Source organism: Chiroxiphia lanceolata, chromosome 6 (genome assembly GCF_009829145.1).
Source record: "Chiroxiphia lanceolata isolate bChiLan1 chromosome 6, bChiLan1.pri, whole genome shotgun sequence".
Taxonomy (NCBI): Eukaryota; Metazoa; Chordata; class Aves; order Passeriformes; family Pipridae; genus Chiroxiphia; species Chiroxiphia lanceolata.
Window position 1 is genome coordinate 42,830,672 of NC_045642.1, and position 25,149 is coordinate 42,855,820.

The 25,149-nt window shown below is 39.2% G+C and overlaps 2 protein-coding genes across 2 annotated transcripts in view; one reads left to right on the top strand and one right to left on the bottom strand.

Annotated features, from left to right (window-relative positions):
* The window catches only part of SLIRP (SRA stem-loop interacting RNA binding protein), a 4,412-nt gene extending 2,059 nt beyond the window's left edge, over positions 1–2,353 (top strand). Inside the window, exons 3-4 of the mRNA XM_032689953.1 lie at positions 317–424; positions 2,229–2,353. Coding sequence (XP_032545844.1) covers positions 317–424; positions 2,229–2,288 — 168 coding nt within the window. The 3' untranslated portion in view covers positions 2,289–2,353. The remainder of the gene's footprint in view (positions 1–316; positions 425–2,228) is intronic.
* On the bottom strand, positions 2,292–19,993 carry SNW1 (SNW domain containing 1). Its single transcript, XM_032689948.1, has 14 exons — positions 19,903–19,993; positions 18,753–18,906; positions 16,349–16,510; positions 11,053–11,148; positions 10,857–10,963; positions 9,918–10,022; positions 9,749–9,818; positions 8,913–8,978; positions 7,517–7,633; positions 7,022–7,163; positions 5,216–5,312; positions 4,281–4,398; positions 3,130–3,293; positions 2,292–3,051 (listed from the first exon to the last, which is right to left on the bottom strand). Exons 1-14 carry the CDS (start codon positions 19,968–19,970, stop codon positions 2,847–2,849), a joined length of 1,671 nt encoding a protein of 556 aa, XP_032545839.1. The 5' UTR covers positions 19,971–19,993; the 3' UTR covers positions 2,292–2,846.
* Positions 19,994–25,149: the final 5,156 nt, after the last annotated feature.

Consider the following 25,149-nt stretch of genomic DNA (forward strand, 5'->3'; position numbering starts at 1 on the left):
CTTATTAGTAGATAAATATTGCTGTTTGAAACCACTGTCTCTGCATTATTCCTATTAACTATAACTTAAAATCTTGAATGTTTTTATTATTGCTAGATTCAAATTGAAAGGGAGGCGGAACAGCCTTTGCTAGGCCCCCACATGCTGTCAATGATAGCAAAAGTCTTAAAGTGTGAAAAAAGCTCCTGAAATAGCAAGTGTGCCAATTTCTCTGATAATTTCTGAATCCTTAAATTCAATATCCACAGAAAGTTTTAACAGCCTATGTGAATATTTCATATAGTAATTGTATTTTATTTTTTTAACTGGTGATTAGGACAGAGATACAGGCTTTCACAGACGTTATTGCTGGATTAAATTCTCAACTCCAGAAGATGTTCAGAACGTGTTAAAGAAGGATTCCCACATACTTGAAGGTTCCAAGGTAATGTGCTAATTTCCTTAATGAAGTAATGAGTTGACACTCTGCCTGTGATTTGACACAGTAACATGAAAATATTCAAAGTGTGATTAAGCATTTTGCTACTCAGCATGCTTTTAATGTTTGCTAAATAATTAACACTTCTGTTTATTCCCTTCTCTCACCTCAAGGTGTTGGGGTCAAAGATCATAGGGATACCACAGAGATCACACTCTAGAGACCAAAAACTGCTCTGCTAAAGCAATGTGAATGCAGTAAAACCGTTTGAGATCTGCAATGCAATTAGTTTGTAATTTGCAATACAGGTTTCTGCAGATGGATTCCAATATCTAATCTGGATGCTGGTTGACAGGGGAAACATGACAAAGTAATGCTAATCTTTGAACTTCAGTGAAATTTATTTTTCTTCAGCCATCATTTCATACAGGAGAAATCAGCTGCCTGCTTTCATGTGTTCAAGATAAAAAAAACCCTCCACTAAAGCTAATTTAAAGTTCTCTCCGTCTTTAACATTTTACATGGTAATGAAGGAAAAAATGTGACACTTTGGTAATGTCAGTGCATGGTATTGAGACAGTGTGCATGGTCTAGTGCAAGTGTTTGTCACTGACTGGTCACTTAGAGCCAGAAAACTATATCCTCTAGCTTCACTGCAGCAAAGAAACGGAGCAAAGAAATGGCCATCCCACTGCTTTGCAACTATTTAGTATGCAGTGGTGGTGACAGATAAGGAAAAAAAAACAGTGAGTCAATGGCTGCCCCAAAGCCAATGATTTATTATCAGGTCTCATGTCAAAATCATTAGATACTTGCATCTAGTGTGTTCCCTAAATGGGGGATTTTCTTACAGACTTACATGTGCTTCAGCTGATCTCGCTTCTCAGACCTAGTAGTACAGAGTGAAGCCATGAGCAACAAGCAGGCCAGACACGATCAATTCATGCCTTTGAATAATTAATAGGAATTCTTCAATATCCTTTTGACAACTAGTTGCTCTGTCTTGAGACTTTGCTAGGAGATGGTAAGAGTAAAATGAATTGGCAAGAGACTTAAGAGATGTAGTATGTTGATTGTGAGAAAGTGTTTTGCTTGACATGGTTCGTACTACTGCATTGGTCTTCATTGGTTGTGGTTACCTATTCCCAAGAAGAACTGACCTGTGAGTTACAACTGTGGTACAAAAATGGAAGCAGAAATTAAAGACTCCTTAAACTCTGACAAGACAGGCAGTAGTCTGATCTCACATAAATTGTGCTGAACTAGGGTGTTATCTGTATGCAATTACCAAAATAAGTACTAGAAACAGTATAGGTGAGTAGTGTCTATTTCCTGTAAATTATTTTGCTGCTTTTTTATTCTTGAAGCTGTAAAATAGCCACATTCATTTAACTGCCTAGGCTTCAAGGCCTATACTCTCAGAAGAGGTGCAAGAGCTAAAAGGCTTCTTTATAGTGAAATAAAAAGCAGAAGGCAGACAGCAGTTAGCTTCATTTCTTAAAAAATGCAAGCTTCTCTAGAATACACGAGCACTGCTCCCACTTCATTCTAGGCCAGGTTTAGACAGTTACTTTCTATTAGTTCCACTTGAAAGCACAAGCTTTAAAGATGCATTTTGCTGATAGAATCAGCAGTTGCTGTGCAATACATATTCAACTTTGCTGTCAGGAAAGCCTTATCCTGGGGCTCATGGAACTGAACCAGTTATAAACATATTTTCTGCTTTCCATATCAGTGTTCTGGATGATCGGAAATGAAAAATACTGAACCTTCTTGCCTAGCTAATCTGAATAATTTCCATTGTTTTCAGCTCACTCTCAAACAGCAGACCCGCAGAAGACGCAGTCAAAGAAGGAATCCAAGGGAGTGAGTGGTGGAAGGAGGCTTTATTTCACTAAATGTAAAGAAACTAAAATAAAGATTACTGAGAAACTATGAATGAGTACTTTTTTTAAAACAGAATCCAGCTGTTTCCCCTTCCTTGTTCAGATAAAGGGTATAGCCACACTAAAGAAACACTGAATCAGAAACACCCCAGCATCTGTTACAGCATAAGACAGTAATTATATACAGCAGGAAAGCTTTTAACAGATTAAGTCAAAGCTTGAACTACCTACAAAAACTAAAGCCGTAGGAAGGAGTCTACATTCTTACCCTGAGATGCTGGGCAAGGGAGAATCAGCAAAGTCAGAGAACTTGCTAAGAATAACTAATTCCCTTATGAAATGTTTCAAAGCGGTCTCTATTCCTCCTCTCTCCAGGGGCAGCTGTCCTATGTAGAAGAATGGGGGTGTGTACAGATCCACACAAGAGTTGTGAACTGCTATGTTACAATGCAATCCTCCTATACGTGTATGATATTAAAAATTCTTTTGCATGAAGTCCAAGCTTGAAGTCCGTTTCCCAACCTCTCCAGGAGCAGAGGCATTCAGTCCTTCCTCCTCTTTTTGCTCTCATGCTCATGTTCTTTGGGGCGGCTGCTATCTGAGGGCCGTTTAGAACCACCATGTTGCTTAGCTTCTTCCAGAAACTTGTCCAAACCAAATGGATCTTCCTCAAATTGAACTGGTCCATCTCTGCCCCTCCCTCTGGTGTTACGATCCGAGTTAGAAAATTCTTTGTCAGGAACAAACCTGCAGGAGAGAAGGTGATACTCAGCTGAACAACTTCAGAGTAGTAGTTAAGAATATTTCTTAACTTTGTTTTCTTACCTGTTGGTCTTGATTCGAGCTTCTAGATCATCACCATACATGTCCTTATCCACATTTTTACTTGGCCTGTAGATGTTTTGGGCCATATCTTTGCCACTTCTCCAAGGCTGGTCGTAAACATTATAAATTTCATCCTCTCCTCCAGCAAAGCCACTGTCCATACCCTGTGAAGAACAGCAGAGTACCACAAATGAGACTGCAAAACTTCAGCAAACTTATTTTAATGTCAAAATACACTGATGGTGTTATTCAGATACACAAAAATGGTATTGTGTGACTTACTATTGATTTCAAATTATTCCGAGCACTTAATCAGGATATGAGTGGGTTTGGGTCTGGGATGAAGTCCAGAGTACATAACATTACAAGCCTCAGTCCTCTTCCAAAGAGCAATAGGAAGGCTTATAGCCATCCATATTTCAAAATAATGGATCATTTCAGTCTACCCTACAAGTACAGCTGTCTACTAGCTAAGTAGCTATGTGTAGCTAATGTGTATTATTCAAAATTTCTGGAAAACACGATTTAAGCTGACTGATCCAAATCACACAGAGACACAGAAGTGCCTGCTTGTTCGTTTTTAATTCATCAGCTTTCCCTTCTGCCTGCAAATCTTTCATTGGAGACATGAAAAAGAATGATTGACAAACTGCAGGTCTATTCAGGGACTTTCTGAAGCCTAATCTACTTTTTCATCTCTGAATAGTATAAAGTTCAGGGAAAATAAATATTGCTGTTAACTATTTATATCTTGCAAAGCATTATTAACAAAAGCAATAATGGGAATAGAAAGTATTTACTTGCTCCTCTCTGAAAGCAGATTTCCCTATTCAGTCAGTACATTTGTAGAAGAGAAGAAAATGAGGTCACTGCAGCTTGAAGGCAAAAATAATTTCTTTCTCCCCACTCCCCAGTGAGAAAAATAACAACACTTTAATCCAGTTACACATTCAGAATATTACATTTTTTTTTGGCTAAGGCTGTTGATAAAGGAAATTAATAATTTCCTAACCAGTTCTGTAGAGACTTCTTTCAGAGTGTATCCACACCAACCATAAAAACAGGCTCACTTCAGTATTCTAGCCATACTCACTAAGGAAGGATGAGCGTGTTCTCATAGAAAGCTACAGAGCTGTGAAAAGGTATTTTACCTTGCTCTGGTTGAACAGCCTCTGGTCATATTGGATTTCATTGGATGGCCTGGGGTTGGGTACGCCTAGGGCAATAACTTCACTGATATCTCTGTTCTCATTTCTCTGCAGCTTTGACCTGAATTAAAAATTTAAAGTTTTATTAGGTCAGTAAACCATACTTGGTGACATGCTCAATTGCAACCTGATCCTGTATTAGTTGCTAACCATTTGCCTCAGGAGCCGCATTTTGACTGTTGCCCTTCCTTACAAGGTAACATTTAAAATTTGTCTCCTGGCAAAGGAAACATTTGGAAAAGTTATGTTCAGCTGGGCATGACATTTAAATTTGCTTTCCACTATCTTCAATTTACATCAAGTTGACTTCGTCTAAAATGTCATATTTGGTTTTTGCACGAACCAGTGTAGTTATATTCTGGGAAGGCCAAGCAATCCAATTTTAAGATATTAGAGATTTTAAGCCTCCAGAAACCATTTGTGCTCAGAAATCTCACTGGCTTCAGCAAACAAGATACTTCACCCTACATTCATAAATCTAAGCTTACTTTAAATTAATAGTTTTGAGAAACAAAGCCACCATGTCTGGTCTCATCGAAGTTATAGGATCAAGGTTTCAACCTTTGCTGTCAACACTTTAATTAAATCTGAATATACTGAAGTTCTGCTAAATAAACCTCCACCCAAAACCAACACACCACTCCCCCCCTTCTCATTCATGTTGAAAATTCTACACTGAAAAGAGTACTGCAGTATTTTAACAGAGTAATAACTTTCCATACAGTGAACGAACTGTGCTTCATAATAGTGAATATCTCCACAAGGTACAATTCAGGCACTTACACTGAGCAGAAGTCTCCCTAGAGAAGAAGAATAGTCTCCCTAGTGGGAAAGCCAGTGCCAGTACAGGAATAAAGCAGCTTTTTCTTGTGACTCACCTTTTGTCAGGGGCTGCCCGGGAAAGATTTCTGTCATGCTGTCTCTCTTTGCGCCGGTCATGTCTGATTTCGTCTCTTTCTCTAGCTTCTCCATCCTCTGAACAAATGCAAGATTGCTCATTATAGACAAATATTTGAAGTCTGAATTAATTATGCCACAGACACTGGCACAGTAATTCTATTCAGTATTCTTTTACAGAAGTGACCCTTACCACTGTTTAAAATGTTACACTTTAAACAAACTAAACACATGGAACACCACAGGTTCTTGTGCCACAAGCAACTGACTGTCCTTTACAAGACTCAAAGCAGACATATCCCAACAACTGTGTTTTCCCAACCTTTAAAAGCTTAGAATACTTGTCTGTCTAAAATTAATATCCTAAAACACTTACAGATCATTATATCATAATTTAAGTGTAAAAATATTGTTCAAACACACAGGGATTTAAGTGCTTTGAAGAACATTCTGTGACGCAGTATCAGAAAATCACTCAGGTTGGAAGGGAGTCTAGTTCACAACCTCCTGCTGAAAGCAGGGTCAATGCTGAATTCAAACCAAGTTCCTCAGGGCTTTTCACACTCAAGTGGGGAAAACCTGCAAGGATAGAGACTGCCAGACTTCCTAGGCAACCTGTTCCACTGCTGCTTGTCCTCATGGTGAAAATTGTTCTCCTCTCGTAGTTGGAACCTCTTGCTTCAACTCTTGATCACTGTCTCATTCTTCCACTGTGCAGCTCAGTGAAGACCTCTGATAATCTTGTAGGGATCACTGTGGTATGATCTTGTGGGAAAGCTCCCATTAGCTGGCCCCAAAGCCACATCTTCTCCTGGCAGAACAAGCTTCATTCTCTCAGCATCTCCTGAATAGGCAGATACTCAAGCCCTCGGACTATTTGGATGGCCTTCCACTGAATTGACTCCTGTTTATCAATGTCTGTCTGGTACCTGGAGGCCCATAACTGCACAAAGTATGCCAGATGCAGTCTAACAGGTCACCACTACAAGGAGATTATTACTTCCCTTGACCTACTGGTTACACTCCTGCAGATGCAGCTTCGCATGCCCTTAGCTTTACTGTTGCCAGGGCACACTGCTGCCTTCTGTTCAGCATATTGCCACTAGGACTCCTGAGTCCTTTCCAACAGAGCGGCTCTCTACCTTGTCAGTCCCCAGCTCGTTGGGAAGAGGTTAGTACATCCTAGCTACAGGGTTTGGCATTCTATGACATATCCCTCCACCTTCTAGAGAGACCATAACTGCTCTCTAAGTTCATCATCTTGATCTTTGAAGTGTAATTTCAATCAAAGCATAACATTTATCACAATGGTTACAATTTAGTTAGGTTAGCAGGGTTTTTTTGGGCTTAGTGGCCAACAGAACTACAGTTCTGCAAGACTAATATAACAGTGCAGGAAACAGAATATCACATTTACCACCTTTGAAAACTTAAAAGATGGTTTAGTTCTTCTAAACAAAGTTGCCCTTCACCTGCAACAAGCTTCTTCTAAAAAAATAATTAGTTTAGAACCGTCTAAGAAAGCCATCATTTGCACTGCTGCATTAATAACTCTGAAATTCTCAACTGTCCTAAACCTGTATACACCCACATTCTGCTGTGAGGTTCAAACTTGGATTCCATCAAACCGGCCAGTCAATTAACCAATCGAGTGAAGACATGAACAGATGTCATGCTTAGAAATTTCAGATGGAATTTAGATACTCTAAGTTCTCAGGTTATTGCTCCAAACCCACAATGCAGAGTGTTAAAAAAAGCCATAGCATCTTAATAACACAGAAATATACCTTTTTCAACATGGGTTTTGATCCCTGCTCTTCTCTCCCTGGCTTTCTGAGCCATTTCTCGGAGCTTTTCCTCATGTTTCTCCTTTTCTTTCTGAGCCATCTTTCTCTCCACCTGGGCACGCATCTCTACTGCCTCACGAGCCTGCACAAATAAGACACGGTTAAAATGACAGAAAGCCAAGCACACCTGGGAGACAAGCAGATCTTCTGTCATGGAGTTATCCAGTAAACAGGACAGAAGCCAAAAGAGGAGACTTAAATCCGGACAGCCATAGCAGTTAGAGCTGAGAGAGAACACACGTGACTTCCAATAATTTAACCCGCACTGAGCCACTGATTCAGAGACAGTGGGGATAAGACCTTTAGTCTTACGTTAACCAGGAAGCAGGACAAATCAAAAAGCTATAAACTATTCACAGTTGATTTTCCCAAGGAAATAAACATACAAAGAAGGTAAAACGATATGGAACAAAACAGTTTAAACAACCACCTGACCTTTCTGTCAGCAATGTAGAGCGCCTCAGCAAGCTTGGCAAAGTTTTCATTAATATGAACAGTCTGCAATCCTCTGCCATCTGCAGCCAGACGCTTATCTAGTGGAATGGTGTAACCCTACAGTGAAAACAGAGAGGAAATTAATCACAGAAACATTATTTGTAATAACAAGTATTATTACATTTATGGTGTAAGAAAAGAAAAACACATACAAAACTCACAGGCCATCATTAATATGTCTCAATGGATCTCCTTTTTATATGTACTTCAAGTTCTTACCAGATAATACTAAGCTTCACTCCAATTCCACATTCCCCAAATCTGAATCAGTTTCCCTTCAAGTTTCATCTTTGGATAAAAGACAGTTTTTGATTGATAAAGTCCACTCTTTACTCTGTGTTAAGACCTACAGATAATAGCTTTTCCAGTCTCTAAGCTGTTTTACCATTTTTTGCTTAAAAATCATTTTACCTAAACAGTTTTCATACCTCTTAAGAGGTTAGATGATTCAAAGAGAGAAAGTAAAGGGCAAGACTACAGCAAAAGTAAGACACACTAAATGCCAATTCTGCTTTCAGAAGCTGAAACCTAAAATTACTTATAAATGTTATTTTAAGATTCTTTAGCGAGCTCTACAAAATTTTTGCTTTGGTTTTACCATCTGTAACCTAAAATTTGATCTTATAATTAGCACCAGTCCCAGTTAGACAGCTGTGTTGGGGTAAGGAAAAAAAAAAAGTAACATCCAAACATGCAGCTTTTCCTTCCTCCACTTGAAGAGGCTGCCTCAGGACAACAGCTTGGTAAGTTTCAGAATGAGTAGACCAGTTACTGCAGCGAATTAATAAACTAATTCTCCCCTCTCTCTGGGCATAAACTTAATGGCTTATAAAAATCAAAGGGACAAGACTTACCTACTCAAACAAAGAAGAAAAATAGCTAAGCTGACCAGTGACGAAAATTAATTAATGAAAGAATTCAACAAGGAAACTTTCCAGAAATGTGGACTGCAGTATTAAAAAGAAACATGCTTGGGTCTCTGATACCCTTCTCTTTTTCAGTTTAGATGGCTTTACTTGTGAACTCCAGAGATTTTGGTTTCAGACCGCACTATTATGGGGATTTTAACTAATGCCATTTTTTCCTCTCAAAATTTATAATCTCTGCCAGGAACTAACACATTTTCCCTCAGTTCTATACTCCTCTCAATTTGACAACCCTTATATACCAAACAGAAAAAAAATGAGCTGTACAATCATGTGTTCTCCATGCTGGAAGCCAGCAGTTTACCTAACTCTAGAGGTTTAAAACCAGTATTATTCAAGCGTAAATCATTCAGTGAAGTTTCCCAGGAGGGTGCAACATCAGAAAAATAAAATTGCAAGAACATAATTACCTTTGCATTTTTCCAGTTTGAAATGCATGGAGGAATTTTCCACTCTTGCTGCTCTTTCACAGTCATCTGATTTAGGAGAAGAAGCAACATTATCTTCAGATTTATAGCAAAAGGAAATACTGTTTTCTTTCTCAAAGGCAACTTTAAAACTATCGAAATAAATTAGAGTAGAAAGTTCAGGACTCCACAAAAACCCAATTCTTCTTAAGCAGCAATAAGATGACAGAATCAAGGAATGGTTTGGTTGGAAGACACCCTAAAGATCATCCAGTCCTAAGCCCCCTGCCACGGGGTTTATTTCTGCACTGTACCTTTGCCAACACTGAATAAAGTCACGACAGCTCTTCTGCCATCTTCTTAAGCTTTCACCAAACAGGCTGTAACTCACAGCCAGCTTGTTACCATTTGCACATTTGGCAGCTGTTCAAATCGTAGCAAACTGATGAACCACTCATGTCGCAGGAGGAGCTAATCCTTAATGACACACGTCAGTGTTATCACGATTAGTTTAACAGTGTTGTCTAAAAGCAACGTAAGTGTACCAAGGCTAAAGCCTCAGTCCTCAGCCATGCCATGAACAAATTCAACAAGCAGCCCTGTATAAAATCTGAGACATCTACTTAAGCTTTGACAAGATATGTAAAACAGCTACGCAGAGAACTGCCCAAATGAAAAAATTAAAAACTAACAAAAAGACTGCACCAGGCACGAAGTTTATCAGTTAACATCGCATTAAAAGACAAGTGAGGAGGAGGTGCACAAAAAGAACTAGATCAAAGCAGAACTTGTGAATCATCTGAGGATTCAAAACTGAGATCAGTTACGATATTTCATACCTTTCTACTAGGAGAGTGCATTACAGGTGCTGGAGGAGAAGGTGGTCCTCGTGGAATCTTCTTGTTAATTCTGAACAATTAAGAAAACAGTTACAATTACAGTCAGCACGTTGCATGGAAATATACTTCAGAATCTTCTATTTGCTATGAATAAGTTTTGGATAGTTACTTGAATCTTGGAGGCTCCATAGGGTCCTTCTGCATTTCCACCATCCGAATAACTCTCTGTTTTGCTCCAGAGTTGAATGCAACGCCTTGCTGAGATGGTGTGTATCTGAATAAAACAAAGGGCTCAGTTCTCTGCACACAGCTAGATATTCCTTTCCCACCTCCATTGTTACTCAGTTCACTACTCTAACTGCCTTTTCAGTTTATCCACACCAGCTTAAGATTTCTCCAATGTGAATATCAGCAGCGGGTAACTGCACAGATGATACTGGACTGAGTGCAGAGACTTAATTACACCAGACAAGAAGGTAACTTCCCAGGGCTATATTCTTCTGTTTCAATCTAGATTCTGAAGTAGAAGAAAAACTAGAACAGTACACACAGCCTGTCACAATACTCTCTACCTATGTATGTGAAGCTCTGGTAACTTCTTACTGGTTAGTAAGAATCTCTTTACATACTTCTTTTCAGGATTCACCTCAGGTCAAATGTAACCCTGCCATGAAATTTTTCTGTGTTTGAAAGAGAAATTCATCATAAATGAGTATCAGTTTCCTTGTAATTCCAATTCTTTCCAATTGCTCATTTTCTATGAAGGAAGAACTTTGTAACGTGACTTGTCTTGACTTGAAACTCACAGTAAATACTCTGTTTTCAGGCAGCATCCTTAAAAGTGATCCCTGACAAGTCTGTATTTTTTTGCTAAAACAATAACCCCTCCACAAAGTGCCACAGCTCATGACATGTTGAAAGACTTATTTCTACATGCTTCAAATTAGGTGATCATTAGTGGATTAATTACAAATATATAGGCCAGTTTCATATTCCTTACAGAAGAACAGAATTCAAGAGGAATTTCTGTTCTCAGAAATTCAAGGCATATGCCAATTTTAACAAATTTAATGTATCACATCTTCTTACAGACACCAGCGCTACGTACCGAATGTACTGTGCAGGAGCCAGTTTGTCAGCAGCTCGAACTGGCATGGCTGCTGCAACCTTCTGGGAGACTGATTTCTCCAGGGCTGCTCTTGTCTTCTCTGTTATCTGAAGAAAAAATACCACACTGTGCATCTCATTGTATATGCAAGACAAAGCATACCACTGATAACTAGGAACATCAGTGCATACAATACCTCTCTAATTGCCTCCTCATCTGGTCTTTGCAGTTCAGGATCATCCACATTCATGACCTCTTTTGGCACAAGATCTGTGTATTTGCTGTAAATAACCTGGAAGACATTACATTTTAGTAGTGCTGGTGAACAGGAATACACGTACATATATCAAAGGAAATGTTTCAGGCTTAGACTTTACTTTAGGTATTAATTAAAATTCATATACAACTATAAATGCATTACAGTCATATTATTCAATTACTTCCATAGAACACGAATATACTCTGGATCCCATTTTACAGACAGAGTAATTGAAGAAAAGAAGCAATTTGATTAAATATAATTATATACATTACTCTCAGAACTGTCATTAGAGACCATTTTCCTGCTTCCCATTCCTACTAGTTTCCTTTTAAGATCCCCAAGACAGACAAAACCCCCAAGAATCAAGAATCTAAGTATTTTCCATCATCTGGATTTTTTAATTTCATTACACTTACTATTTTCTTGAATAAACAAATACTTGAGAAATCTGTTCTTGGCACTTTCCCTTATATAGGTACTTGAGTCTTCACATAACATGCAGTTAGCTTTTAGTAGCTTTAAGTTCCAATTTTATATATAAGGAAAGAACACTACTAGATGGATACAGGGAAAAATTTATTGAATTGCATTAATGCTTCACAAGTATCCAACAAAACAGGAAGTTTTAGTTCAAAGGGTTAAAAGTCCTTAGAACTATTATCTCAAGTTCATTATACAGTGCATGTCCAACTTAAAACTGACCTTTAGCCTCAGCATTAATTAGTCACACAAGAGCCATTTTCTGCTTCTCAGCCTTCACTCCTAAAATTTTAATCCTTTGAATTAGTATCAATAATATTCTAGCTTCTCAGATGCTGAATGAAGGACATCTGAAAAGCAGTGTTCCTCTAAGGTAATTAAATCTAAGTCCAAGTGTTTTGCTGCATGAAGAACAAAGTATGCTGAAAGGGCTTTAGAGCACCCCAGAAGACAAAAAAAGAAAATAAAAAAAATAGGTCCAAGAGGTGCTCTAAAAACTACTGTACACTGAGGTACAAATGAGCTACATGAACTATCTAAACTCTGAAGTATTGCATGCAAAAACAGCAAGCTGATTACGGAAGAAATCTGTGACATAGATTAAATTAGCCCGAAAATACAAATATTTCTGTCGCCATCAAAAACTTGATACACTTGCATGTTTTAATTGTAGCCCTTTTTTGAGGTGATATAGAGAAGCAGATAAAGAAGTTACACTTTTTTTTGTTGGTTTTTTCTAGACATTTATCTTATTTTATTAGTAATGTTGAAACATTTTATTAATCTAAGATAAAAAGGAGACTCAGATTGTTTGATATTGTACTATGCCCCTCCACTACTGTATCTCATGGCAGGACTCAGACATCAATCACATTCAGAGTTTCACAAGACACTTGATAGATGCAGTGTCTTGACAGAAATTTCCTAATTTGGTACACATAAATTCCTCTCCTCGACATATTTTGTTCTGTATACCCCAAACAGCCCTGTACAGGGCTCATCAATCCTATGTGTAAATCAAGAATCTACTATCAAGCAACGCAGAATGAATTTTTTCCTTGTCAAAAAATGGTTTCTCCATATGAATCATGTAACATTTTAGAGATCAATAAAATTGCCTGGTTGTAAGCCTGGTGCACACACCAGAGAAAAAATTGGTGATGAACTCTCAAAGCTCTACCACAAAGGAAAATACATCACAAGTAAAGAACACTTTTGATTATTTTAGTTATATTCACGTTCCCTTGATCTGTCCCATGCTGTGACAGGAGTTCCTTCAACAAGGGAACTACTCTCATGTAATTGTTTCAATTGAATTGTCAACCTTGAGAAAAAAGCTGTAGGTAAGTTTTGTGATTCTTTTTTTCACCTTTAACATCTAAGCCACAGCCTTGGGCCACCAAGAACAAACCCAACTCCTGCATGACAAGTTATCCTTGCCAGAAAAAAGTAATGGACCTAATAGTTCCATTCTTTGATTTCACTCTCTCTTCTGTCTTCATAAAAACACAGGATGCAATAACATGTCCTTATTTTCCTAATAAGGGGACAGCATCAGTCTCACTAAAATGTATCAATATTGATGCGTTATTTTATCCTGGCTTTTAGTCATGTGAGTAGAGAAAGAACTGGAAGAATTTACAGCAGCACAAGCGCCAACCACACAGCTAGTGCTGGAAATCTTTCATCTCAACAACCAGACAGAACTTCATCCTCAGATCCATAAAGTCATGCATCCAGGTCTGCCAACATTATCCAGCATTTCATGTCTAGCAGACTTTCTGCAGCCCCAAACAGACTTGTCAGACTATCACATTTACGTCAGTATTTTTCAAGGAACATTCTCTGAAGCAACTGTTTTTTAAATATGTAAGGGAACAGATGCAAGAGAGATGAAATCACTGCAACAGTAGAAACTGCTGACAAGTCATCTAGAGATAGGGGCTGGATGATGGAATGGTTGCCTCTACAAGAAGGCAGAATACTAAATTCAACTTCAAAAAAATCCATAAAATATAGCAAAAGCAAAATTTGCTTCTTAACTCAGACCAAACAGTAGCTCATAGAATAGGTTCAGAAACTCCATCTCATTTCTGGCAGACTGCTAAGATCTATTTCTTTTAGCTCTAAGTATTAAGATTGAAGAAATATTTGAATTATGGCTGCAGTCCTCTGAAAAATGGAACTTCTGTATCTAATCCTACTGATTAGATATCTGTACTATCAGAAGTTGTTAGAGAAAATATTCCACATTATTCAACTCAACACAGATCACTGAAGAACTGCTCCCTATGACATCTCTGCCAGTACTTTCTCCTGCAAAACAAATCAAGCAATAGTAGTTCTGCTGCTTCCAGTGAAATTGTTTCGAATATTTGTTGGAGCCCAGAAAGTCAACTGTATCCTGGGCTGCATCAAAAGCAGTGTGGGCAGCAGGTCGAGGGAGGTGATTCTGCCCCTCTACTTCCCTCTGGTGACCTTACATGGCTGAAGAGAGACTTTTTACAAGGACATGTAGCGAGAGGACAAGGGGGGATGGTTTTAAGCTGAAGGAGAGTAGTTTAGATTAGATATTAGGAAGAAATTATTTATGGTGAGGGTGGAGAGGCATTGATGAGGTTGCCCAGAGAAGTTGTGGATACCCCATCCCTGGAAGTGTTAAAGGCCAGAAGAGATGAGGCTCTGAGCAACCCGGTCTAGCAGAAGGTGTCCCAGCCCAAACCACTCTATGAATCTATGATCTAGTTTTCCCTCAGTTTTACTCCCCCTTGAATCACAATACTTAATCTTTATTCTCAGGATTTACATCCAGCCAGATGCAATGAGGATCAAGCTGACCCAGAAGGCTTAGGTTAGGAAACCCTAATTCTACAGTTCTACAAAGCCTGGTTTTGGAAAAGCCCCACATCCCTTCCATTTTGGTAAGTATTGCTACAAAATGAGAATACAGATATCTTTGTTACAAATGCCATATGGAAAGTTCATGAATGCCAGTACAGATCTTCATGAGTCAAACAGGACAAATGTTAACAGCTTAAATTTAACTCTATCTGTTCTAAGTATTTTCCCAACTCTGAACCAAATAAGGCACAGCAATAGATTATAGTCACTTTTGCCTCAAGCCTACTATCATATCTAGTTATTTTTCAAAAATACTTAGATTCCAATCTGAACAGTTCTATTACATGCAAATTAAAAATGATCCTACAAGTAAATAAAGATGCATTTGACAAGTTGTAAAACATTAGAAGCTTAACCTCGCTAATTTTTTTTCTTATTTTTTGACCTGCAGCTTCACTAAAAGTGGTATGATTATTATTTCTTGTCTACTTATCTGTTTCAAATTATTTTTATGCTTTGGAAAAAGTAACATTTCTATTTAGTATGAAGTATCACATATTTAGTCACAAAATTCTTCAAATATAATTAATCTTTTAGCACCTTCCTCTTGACAGATAATTCCAGACATTAGATAAAGTCTGATGGAACTCCAATAAAAGTTCCCTCAAAAAAATATTGCCACTGCTGTTGTTTGTTTAGTCTGACTACCTTCTTCCACATGACAGCATGGAGTCCAATCTGCACTCATCTTTTTCAAAGGTACTGCAGCAACATATGAGGCACAGGATGAGGATAAACAAGATGAGACACTTTTTTGACACTCAACAGTGTCTGTTAATTATAAAATCTTACTGGCTATAGAATCAATTTAAAACAACAAAAATTTATCTGTTAAAAATAAATATTTTCCCTGATATACTAGAATGTTGACTCTATTTTTTTGTTTGAGAGGTAAAGTTTATATTTTGGTTTTCTCCCTTCCTGAACTGCAGTAAGACATGGGGCATATTACATATCCATAAGCTTTGCAAGGCATCCTAAATTAAAGCGTGAGAAATCAAATTATTTTGAAAACAACTATTCATATCTATTAACTAAAACACTCTTATTAGTTAACACCGTGCTTAGATTTTCTTTGGGTTATCCTATTTTTTACAGGAGATGCTTGCTGAAACAAGCAGCTGGTCATACACTTGGTCGTGCCTCAGCAGTTTTCCAGCCTCCAACACCTGCTTAAGAGAATTAAAGTCTAATGTAGTCCACTTGGTTACATTTGAAAAGGTAGATGTAAATACTCTCCAAAGACTTAGGAGACCCAAGTACCCAGTCTCCTCAATACTAGTTAGGACCTCAAGTGTCAGGAAATTGAAGTTGGTTCCCATTAGACAATGAGAATCTTGCCATCACTGATCTCAGCATAAAACTTTTGGAGTACCACCACTGGCAATACTTTCTGCAGCAATTAAAGAACAATAACAAAAAGGAGCACCAAGCAACACTGAAAACAGCCAAAAGCGTCACATGTTAAATCAGTGAGACACAAGGTGCAGTGTTCTGAAAGCTGAACTATGTTTTCTGTCTGTTTTTTTGCCCTCTCTCTCTCTCTCTCTCCATGCTGAAATGAGGCTGCAGAGCTGTTTTCAGTTTCTTGCCTTCATTGGAAAGCTTGCTAATGAAAACTACTAAGCCATCAAGTAAGTTCTGTGTAGAGACTCTCACCATTTTTGCCTTATCTTTAAATTACATGACAGAGAAGAACATAATTTCTATCTGAAATTATTTCAGTTCTTTAAGAGAAGAGGATGCAGTCCATTTGGCTAATGCCAGGCCAATGAGTTTAAGTACATGCAATGTGTACATACAACTTTTCCAAGTATACCTGCCAGTTGAATATGTAAAGAAATATTACCTTGTCCTTCGATTGTCCTTGTCGAGCAATAGCATCGTATTTTATTTTTCCTTCTGCATCCACCTGAACAGCCAAAGCGTTGGACATTTTCTTCTTTCGGCCCATATCCAATGGATATTGAGCTACATGAATTTCTGGGAAAGCACCCCCATCTCCAAAATCCTACAGAAAAGAAAAAAGTAGTGAATGCCCAAGAGACAAAAAAAAAAAAAAGGTATAATACTTGCATGGATGGGAAATGCGCAGGCAATACTGTGCTACAAACAATACAAAATTAAGTATTTAACTCACATGTAAGTTATTAATTAGAACTTCAAAAATTTACCTTCTGCAATAAAGCAACTGTGGATACTAAAATTACAAGAGCAGCATTTTTGATGAAGATTTCTGCTGGGTTTTTGTTGCTTGTCACACCATAATGAAGTGAACAAGTTAAAAAGGCATTGCATTCCTTTCAAAGCTTTACAATGGTACAAATGTCAAGTGTTCCCTTATTTTGCCATGTAAATACACTGAAAACTGGGCCAGCACCCAACAACCCAACATTCTTACACTTTACTTCCCCTCTCCTACAACATGTTGCTTTAAAAGCATTTAATAAACAGAAAACCAAAAGACCCCTTAAGACAGACCATCCTGGCTCAGTAACACCGAGGATGCACACAACATTGGTACTATTCATAAAACGACTTCAAGCTACAGTTTCAAGTGTAATTCTTTGGAGGAAGCATTTGTTTAAAGCAGCACGAGCATCTCCCCCTTCCTCTGTTGCAATGGCACTGCTTATGTGGAGTGTGGTGACAAAACAGATCAAAGAAGAAGAATGTGTGTCTCAGTCAGATTGATCTCCCTCCATGCTCACCTCATGACCAAGGAGTTACCACCACTGGGACAAAGAGTGGACTGAGGCTGGAAATGACTGAACAGAACACTTCCAAACTGGGACACCATGCTTCTGCCATCTATAAATGCTCCTTGAAACACAGTTTCAGTTATTTAAAGTTTTCCACTGCATGTCCCACATTCAACGACTAGTTGTTAAAGTACTGGCCAGAACAAGTGTCAGTCATGCCTCCATTTTTGGTGGGTTTTTTTGCATAATTCTTGATGTATTGAGAACAGGTTTTGTTTTTTCCAACACTGGCATTCCAGGATCACTGGACAAAGGTTATGCTTTGAATCCATTTATTGCTCTTGAATTTGCATTTGTTTATGAAGCACAAAAGGAGCCCTTAACACTCTTTCTGGGATGTGTATCAATTTGTGGCCCAGTGATGATAGAAACTCCTTGTAAACCTTCATCACCTGACTTCTTAAAAAATTCTTTTACTAACATTTAGAAAGAATAAGCACTAAAATATTAACTTTGGTAATCAACAGTGTAAGAAGGGAACCCTACATTGGGTATAATTTTTAACATTTTTAACACTTGACTAAATGCTGAATCCACATAAGAATGTTTTCTTTCAGAGAACCACTGGAACTACTATTTGAAATACATGGAACAGTGTTGGATCCATCTTTACAAAAATGGGACTCAAACATAAACGAGGGTAAAGCTGCTACAAGCTCATGAAATTATGGTATTTGGGAACAATGTAGGATCATACATGAAATACTTAAATAAAATCTCAACAGTGTGCCTGGTCCCAAGAGCACTGGCCTGTGACTCATCAGAGCAGGTCTCAGATATTACTCTCAAGAATCATTTCAAAGAGTGCAAGGTGTTTCTGGCTCACAGTGAGAGACTATACTAATCTGGTTCTGTAATCAGAACTATACATCTGTATTTTCCCTTCTACCTTTTAACAGCTCCAGTTGAATTTACATTGAACTGGCACAGATTACAGCTAATGACACAAAACACTGTCCAAAACCCTTTTATCAATAACATACTTAAACAACACATATCTGACTAATTTTCAAATTTCCTTCCAACTGTAACAATTTTGGCCCCCAACAGCAGCTCTCTTTCTGAACAGAACAGATAAGAGTGTGATATACATGTGTTCACTTATTCTATACATGTGTTCACTTATTCCACCTATAATCTGGAACATGTATTTAATAAACACTGACAAAGGAACAACACACACGTCCTTCTCAGAGGACCTGTGCATTCACAGATTGAGAAAAAAAAAAGAGCACAGACTTATTTCCTTATTACATTGCAACCATCTCTGAAGGGAAGAATCCTTAGAACATCCTGTTTACCATCACATGTTTTAAGTAACCTGATGAATTAGAACCTGCCCTAACACACGAATATATTAAGCAGTCTCGAAAACGCTGCACATGATAAGACTTTGCACAATTCTGTGCTCAGAGTTTATTTCTACTCCAGAAAATATACTTTTTCCCCCATTAGTGGACACATAACTGTAGTATGAATTTAAATATTTACCTCTAGCACTCGTGGTATCCATCCTTTTCGGTATCCGTACGGGGGAGGTTCCCTTCGGGATGAGACCAGAGCAGTCTGCCTGGATCTTTGAGCTCTAGCTCTTTCTTCTAGTTCTAGCTGGTCTTGGGACAGCTGGGTTGGAGCTGGCAAAAAACTGCATGTCCACGGACAGATGCCAAAAGAGAAGGAGATACAAAGTTAATTCTGATAACTTCATTCAGTGACACTCAACTATGCTTGAACCAACTTCTTTTTAAGTCATTACTTTCTCTACAATCACTCTCTGGAGATTAAGAAATAATTTATGGAACTTGAGCATTACGCTTCTAAACCTGGGAGCAGTAACTTCTGAAATTACAGGGGCAAAAGCAACGTTTGCTTTCCCAGGATTCTAGAAGATTGTTAAAACAACGAATGCTAAATTAATCCACATTCACATTGTGTTTGAACAGGAGTGTTACTATGCCTGTTCTCCAATAGGAATGACACATACCACCGTGTGCTCTTTCCACCCTATGGAGAAGAAAAAAAAATACGTCCCTGAACCCAAGGACTCTCTCTTTTCTCAAAGCAAACATCCTCAGAGAAATCTGTCAACAACCGCCCCCTCAGCGCCTGACATCTCCCGGTCAAACACAAGTCGGACCCCAATTGCTTCACTTCCTGTTTTTCAGCTCCTCCGGTCTACGGAACCCTTCTGCGCGTTTACTAAGGAAGCGCCAAGACAAACCCGGCATTCCGGGGCAGCCACTGGAGCTGCACTCCCGAGCCCTGCGAGGGACACGGCAACTCGTAACAAAGACCGCTCGCCCTCTGAGTCCGTGAAGGAAACTCAACACAACCCCACGGACCCGACGGAGGCTGAGGGGCTCCTTCCTCCCGCAGGGAACACGCGAAGGAGGCAGAGCCCTCAAGCAACGGCACTACCGCACACCCGCTCCCGCCGGGGCAGGGCGAGGCGGCTCTCCCAGGCCCTCCCCGCGGCCCCGGCCCGGCCGGCGGGCCCACTGCCCAGGAGAGGCCGCGGCCCCGCGGCGCGCCCCCCGAGCGCGGCCCCTCCCGCCGGCGGAGACCCGGAGCGCGGCGGGGTTGCCCCGGGCCGGGCGGGGGGCGCGACACCCTCAGGGCCCGGCCGGGCTCGCGCACCCACCTGGTGAGCGCCATCTTGGCCTCCGCCGAGCGCTCCGCACCCGGGCCAAAGGAGGGCCAGCTGCGCATGCGCCGGGCTCGCAGCGCGGCCCTGGGAGTTGTGGGGTTGTGACGTCACTCATAGCGCGGCGGTGCACGGGCGGGCCGCAAGGAATCCTGGGAGGTGTAGTTTTACAAGACCCCCGTTTATTCCTTTCAGCGGTCCCGGTCAGCGCTCCTGTGGTACTCAGGCAGTATCCAGTAAATTCAGTGACTTCACAGTTCATCCAGATGAAGGTGTCCAAGAGAAAAGCAGGAAATACAGAGCAAACGGATTGAAATAAAATTTCTTATTCTGATATCTGCTACTTGGAAATCATTGAATTGGGACATGGGACAGAAGGGAAGAAGAGAGATTGAAAGTGGAATAAAATATATTGATTTAAAATAAAAGCTTCTGCATTAAATACCAGGAGTTGTCTATGTTAAATGGGCATTTGTATGTTCCACAGGAGTTTTTCTTTAAATCAAGTCAAGAAATGGACACTTTAGAGGATAATCAAAATTTGGAATATGGAAAAATACTTCTCAGGGAGTTGTAATAGATGGGAACTAGGGGGAGCTTTACACGGGCAAGTTGCTATTTGTGTTGAATGGGTAGTGTATGTCACCATACATAACCAAAGACATTTACTTATTAATTAGTAACTGCCATCACTGCATCACATCTAGTGAAGCAAAGGGAGAAGAGTCCCACTGGTCCAGGCACGGTTCATCTAGCTGAAAAACACGAGCCAGTCAGAGAAGAAAATGTAGAATGAGTAAAGAAACAAACATGGTCTATTGGAAATTAAAAAATCATACCATAAGAGGCAGGAAGAAAATAAGGCAGAGTAAATGTCTGTCTTGCAGTCTTTAGTCAATTTGTCTGTCTCATTATCTAATCTGCAGGGCAGACTAGTCCTGCAGGCTAAATTAATCTGTTACAATTTGTAGTTGAGGGGAGATTTGGAGGAAGGTAAGGGCAGTCCTCTTGCAATCTCTCTGTATCAAAACTCATAATCTCCAGTGAGAATCAGACTTTGTCTTAGCATTGTGGTGACAGCAGCTCTGTCATCACCTCTGTGAATGACAGATACTTCCCCTTCTCTCCGAGACAGCTGGCCTCTTACAAGCACTCTAGACAAAGCTAAAGATACAGGAGTTTGACACATACCATTTATCAATAATTTTCATGAGCAAAACTCATCTGTCATCTCTTTTATCCATTTCTGTCAATCATTTAGTAACAGAATTGCTGTTGTCACATCTGGCAATATTGCCTCCTGATTCAGGAGCCTCGGCTCCCCATCAGAAGTTGCCAGGGCTTCTGTCTCTGTGGGAAAAATACGTTTTTTCCCTCCTGCTTTGACATTTCTCCTTCTTCCTTTGATGTGACATATTTAATTCTGTACGGCAAATATACAACACAACACAGTTTATATGACAGCCACGATACAAATTTGTTTAGAAGATAAAATTGTAGGCAAGCAATCTGCTTCAGCTCCTGCACTAAGGTGTTTCTTTTGTTTCTTCAGTTTTACAGCTTGTTCTGAGAACTGTGCACTCCCTTTCTCACTGCGGACTGTGAGCTCTAGGTGCTTGCAGATGTTTATAGCTGTCTGGCTATAAGCAATGCTGCTCCTTTTGAATACTTTATTTTCTTCCTCTTGAAACTCTCATTTTTTGTGGTTTGATTTTAATGTCTGACTTGGCTAATTTTGAGCTTGAGAACATGAAAGGCTCTTAGCCCGGGATAGAGTGGACCATATGGTACAAAGGGGCTGTATAAGCTTACTCATAACCATATGGCTGTGTAAAAATATCACAGTCTTTATTTTATGCAAGTGCTACAAATCCAGCTGTGACTTCTTGTCCCTGCTCTGCCTTACCTATCACATATTAAACCTAAATGCTTACATATAGGGTTTAACTGGTCAAAAATGTTTACTGGGAAAAAAAATCTGAGAAGTTTTGTACTCAAAAACTGTGGGAAGTTTGGGGAGTTGGAGTCTTTTTCAACATTTGCAAAATAAACTATTCCAGCTTTGGTGTAAAGCAATGTTTCTTGGCCAATTATAGTCTGAATTTGCTCTTACTTTTTTGAAATTGGGGAAATTCTTAAAACCAGAACGGGTTTAATTTCTGATCTAATACATTTCTGTTGTTGTCACATAGAATGGTGTTTTGATTCGTTGTGGTTTGTTTGGGGCTTTTTCTCTCATTTTCTTCTTGAAGTGAGAAAGGAATTTATTTTTTTATGTTAGGTGAGCTACCAGACCAAATAAATAAATTACTCACATAATTGTCCTTGAACCTGACCTGGTACACCTCCCATTGCTTCTGATGATGTTTTGATTAAAGAATTAGCACTGTGCAACACTCAAAGTCCTGCGCCACCTGGGTAGAGAACTGGCTGGCATTTTAAAGTGCAAAGGAATCGTCAGCAGTGGATCAATGCTGTGTAAGGATATTTCTGAGGAAGTTACAGAGGAAGGGATGCTAGGACTTCTACTGCTCACCATTTTCATCAGCTTGCAATCAATATAAAATTGTTATTCAAAAAATTTGTATGTTTCAAAATGAGTGGCAAACTGTTTAGTGATACTGAGTCATACAGGGTGAGCTAGACTACTTGGGAAGTAGAATCCATTCAAACGAGATGTGTTTTAACATCACATTGTGCAAACTTCTGTATCTGTAAGAAATTGGGGGTTAAGTACAGACTGTCCTGGGAACCAGTGACTCTGAAAAGGACTCATGAGAGTTATGAGACAGAAGCAGCTTAGCATGAATTTCTTGTGCTGTGAAGTAACAAAAAGCCTCGTGCAGCCCATGGATGTAGAAGTAGGGACATGGTGAACTCTAGAGGGATTCTGGTGTTGTCTGGTGTTCAAGTTTCTAAAACAATGCTGGAAGGTAGAAGAGGATTAGAAGACTAGAAAGATAACATAAGGCTAGAGTTAATTGGAAGTGTAGGTGAAACACAATAAGTAAGCTTTTTTTGTGGTGAAGTTTAAGAGGTAAATGTTATATTGCCAGATTACAATGAGATGAACTCCTCTTATCTGTCCTTTGACAACTGCCTTACAAAGGAGAAATAATCTGAGTGAACAAATTATAACCTTTAGTATGTTTTGCTCATTACAAAAAAATTGAGAGGAGATTTGACCATCCTGTCTGTGCACCTGTACAAGTTAGAAATGCAGGATATGAAGGCACTCCTTAATCTCATAGAGGAAGGCAAAACAAGAAGCTGTGACTGGAAGTAGAAATTAAGGAAATTCAAATGAGAAATTAGGCAGAAATATTTAAAAATGAGAGTGATTAACCTTTGGAAAACTGTGAAAAGTGCTCACTTTTTGATCCCTAGTTATCTTCTAATCAAAGCAGAAATCTCCTGGGAAGAGACAATTTCGTTATTACCACATCTGCTTTGAGCAAGCCTGAGTAACCAGGGCCCATATAGGAATAGCAGGGTGAAATTTAATGTCCCACCATCACAGCATCAGACAAAAAAAGTTAATATCCTCTTCTGCATTGATGATGTCTGTGCATCTTCATGTATCTCCTAGGTCTCGACTTTTTCTGAACCAGGCCTGGTAATAGTTCAAAGACGCCAGCTCTGGTAGAGCTTTGATAAAAGAAGCATTAGGCAAGGAATGGTTTTGAGAATCTAAAACATATTTTACCCAAAGAAATATCTATTTCTAAGGGAAAAAAGTATTAATTTCTTTTTGTTTTTATCATGACATTTTTTGGGTGTCAATGATACCAGGTTTCCACATGCGTCTCTTCTCACAAAATGATCATGCTAAAGTGATCCTTGTTATGGCGAGTAAGGTGTTCAGGCTCTGCAGAGGTTTTTCTTAATCCCTGGCATGGCTGGGAGCAGGGACATTTTTAGATGTGATACCACAGCTGGTTTTAAGAACATATTTCTGATACATTCCAAGGAGTCTTTTGGGGTAGATTTAGGCTGTTAAATCCTCTGCACCTTTTTTTATCTACTTCAGCACTTTTTCACATTTGCAAATGCAGAATTAAATGGTTCACGAAATATGTTGTAACAAATGCAGTTGACAATACAAAGTAATGGAATAAGCTATTGTTAATATCACATATCTGTATGCCTAACAGTTGCTGCACATTGTGGGATAAAAATTATCAAAATAAATGACACTTCTTAACCCACGGCATAAAATTGTGCCACAGGTAGGATGCTAAACAGTGAAAAAGAGGTGATTTACCTAGATGGAAAGGTTCAGCCACATCAGTGACCCCTGCACTTCTCATTCCCTTAGAGATTACAGGCAGCACTCAGAAGGAATAATTATAGCTGGGGGGAAAAGATCAGAAGGTCTACTAGTGCTTTTGTAAAAAAACCTTTATATTCCTCAAGTCATGTCTGCGTTTTCTGGAATGACTGAAATGGAGGCTGGTTTAATTTCTGTTATTTGTGGTACTTTGTAGAAAACCCAACTTTCTCAGAGAGGCAAAAATGTTCTCATGCACTTCTGTAAAACCCCCAGACTCCAGGGTGTTTTGCAAACATTTTGGAAGCATTCTATTCACAGCTGATAAACATCTTTTCATACAGGACATGGTGGTCCACGGACGCTTCCCAACGAACTGCAAGAAATAATGGAGTGTCCTTTAGGCACCAAAAGCTTTAGGTAAGCAAACAAAGTAAGCGGAATTTTTTTGCCCACAGAAATGATGAGAGAGAGGTATGGAGGTGGTATACAATTGTCTAAACTGATACTGCACAACAGTGTTAAGCACTGGCCTTGAGAGAACAAAATACTAATAGAAGTGGATTTTGCTTCTCACCTAAAGCCCAGTTCTCCTAGCGGCACAACACTTTCTGTTGTCACACTCAGACTTTGGTCACTACAACTCACAAGGACTGAATGACCTTGGGCAGTGGGCATGTTCCTGTTGAGAGATGTCTTATCCAAACATTGGGTCTGTACAGTATGATTGGTAAGAAGATGCTATTCTAAAATTTTATGGCTTCCAGAGTCAGCTTTGATATAAAGACAAAACCTGCCATTCTCCATTTAAGTTGGACTGAGAATGGGGACAGGTTTGGCCTTGCAGGAAACCTGTGGGAGTATGTCAATCTATCTTTTAGAATTAGTTCCAGGCAGGTTGCTGTATTTCCCGTCTCCCCTGTTGATTTGCACATCTGTAAACCCTTATACAGAGCAATTTGTAATATTTCTTC

Bases quoted from the DNA above. Each gene is read 5' to 3' on its own strand.
- SNW1 (XM_032689948.1), bottom strand. From the start codon at position 19,970: ATGCGCAGCTGGCCCTCCTTTGGCCCGGGTGCGGAGCGCTCGGCGGAG. The intron at 4,399-5,215 runs GTGAGTCACAAG...TTTTTAATTCAG, and splicing joins CGGGCAGCCCCTGACAAAAG to GTCAAAGCTGCAGAGAAATG. The intron at 3,052-3,129 runs GTAAGAAAACAA...TCTCTCCTGCAG, and splicing joins GCTCGAATCAAGACCAACAG to GTTTGTTCCTGACAAAGAAT.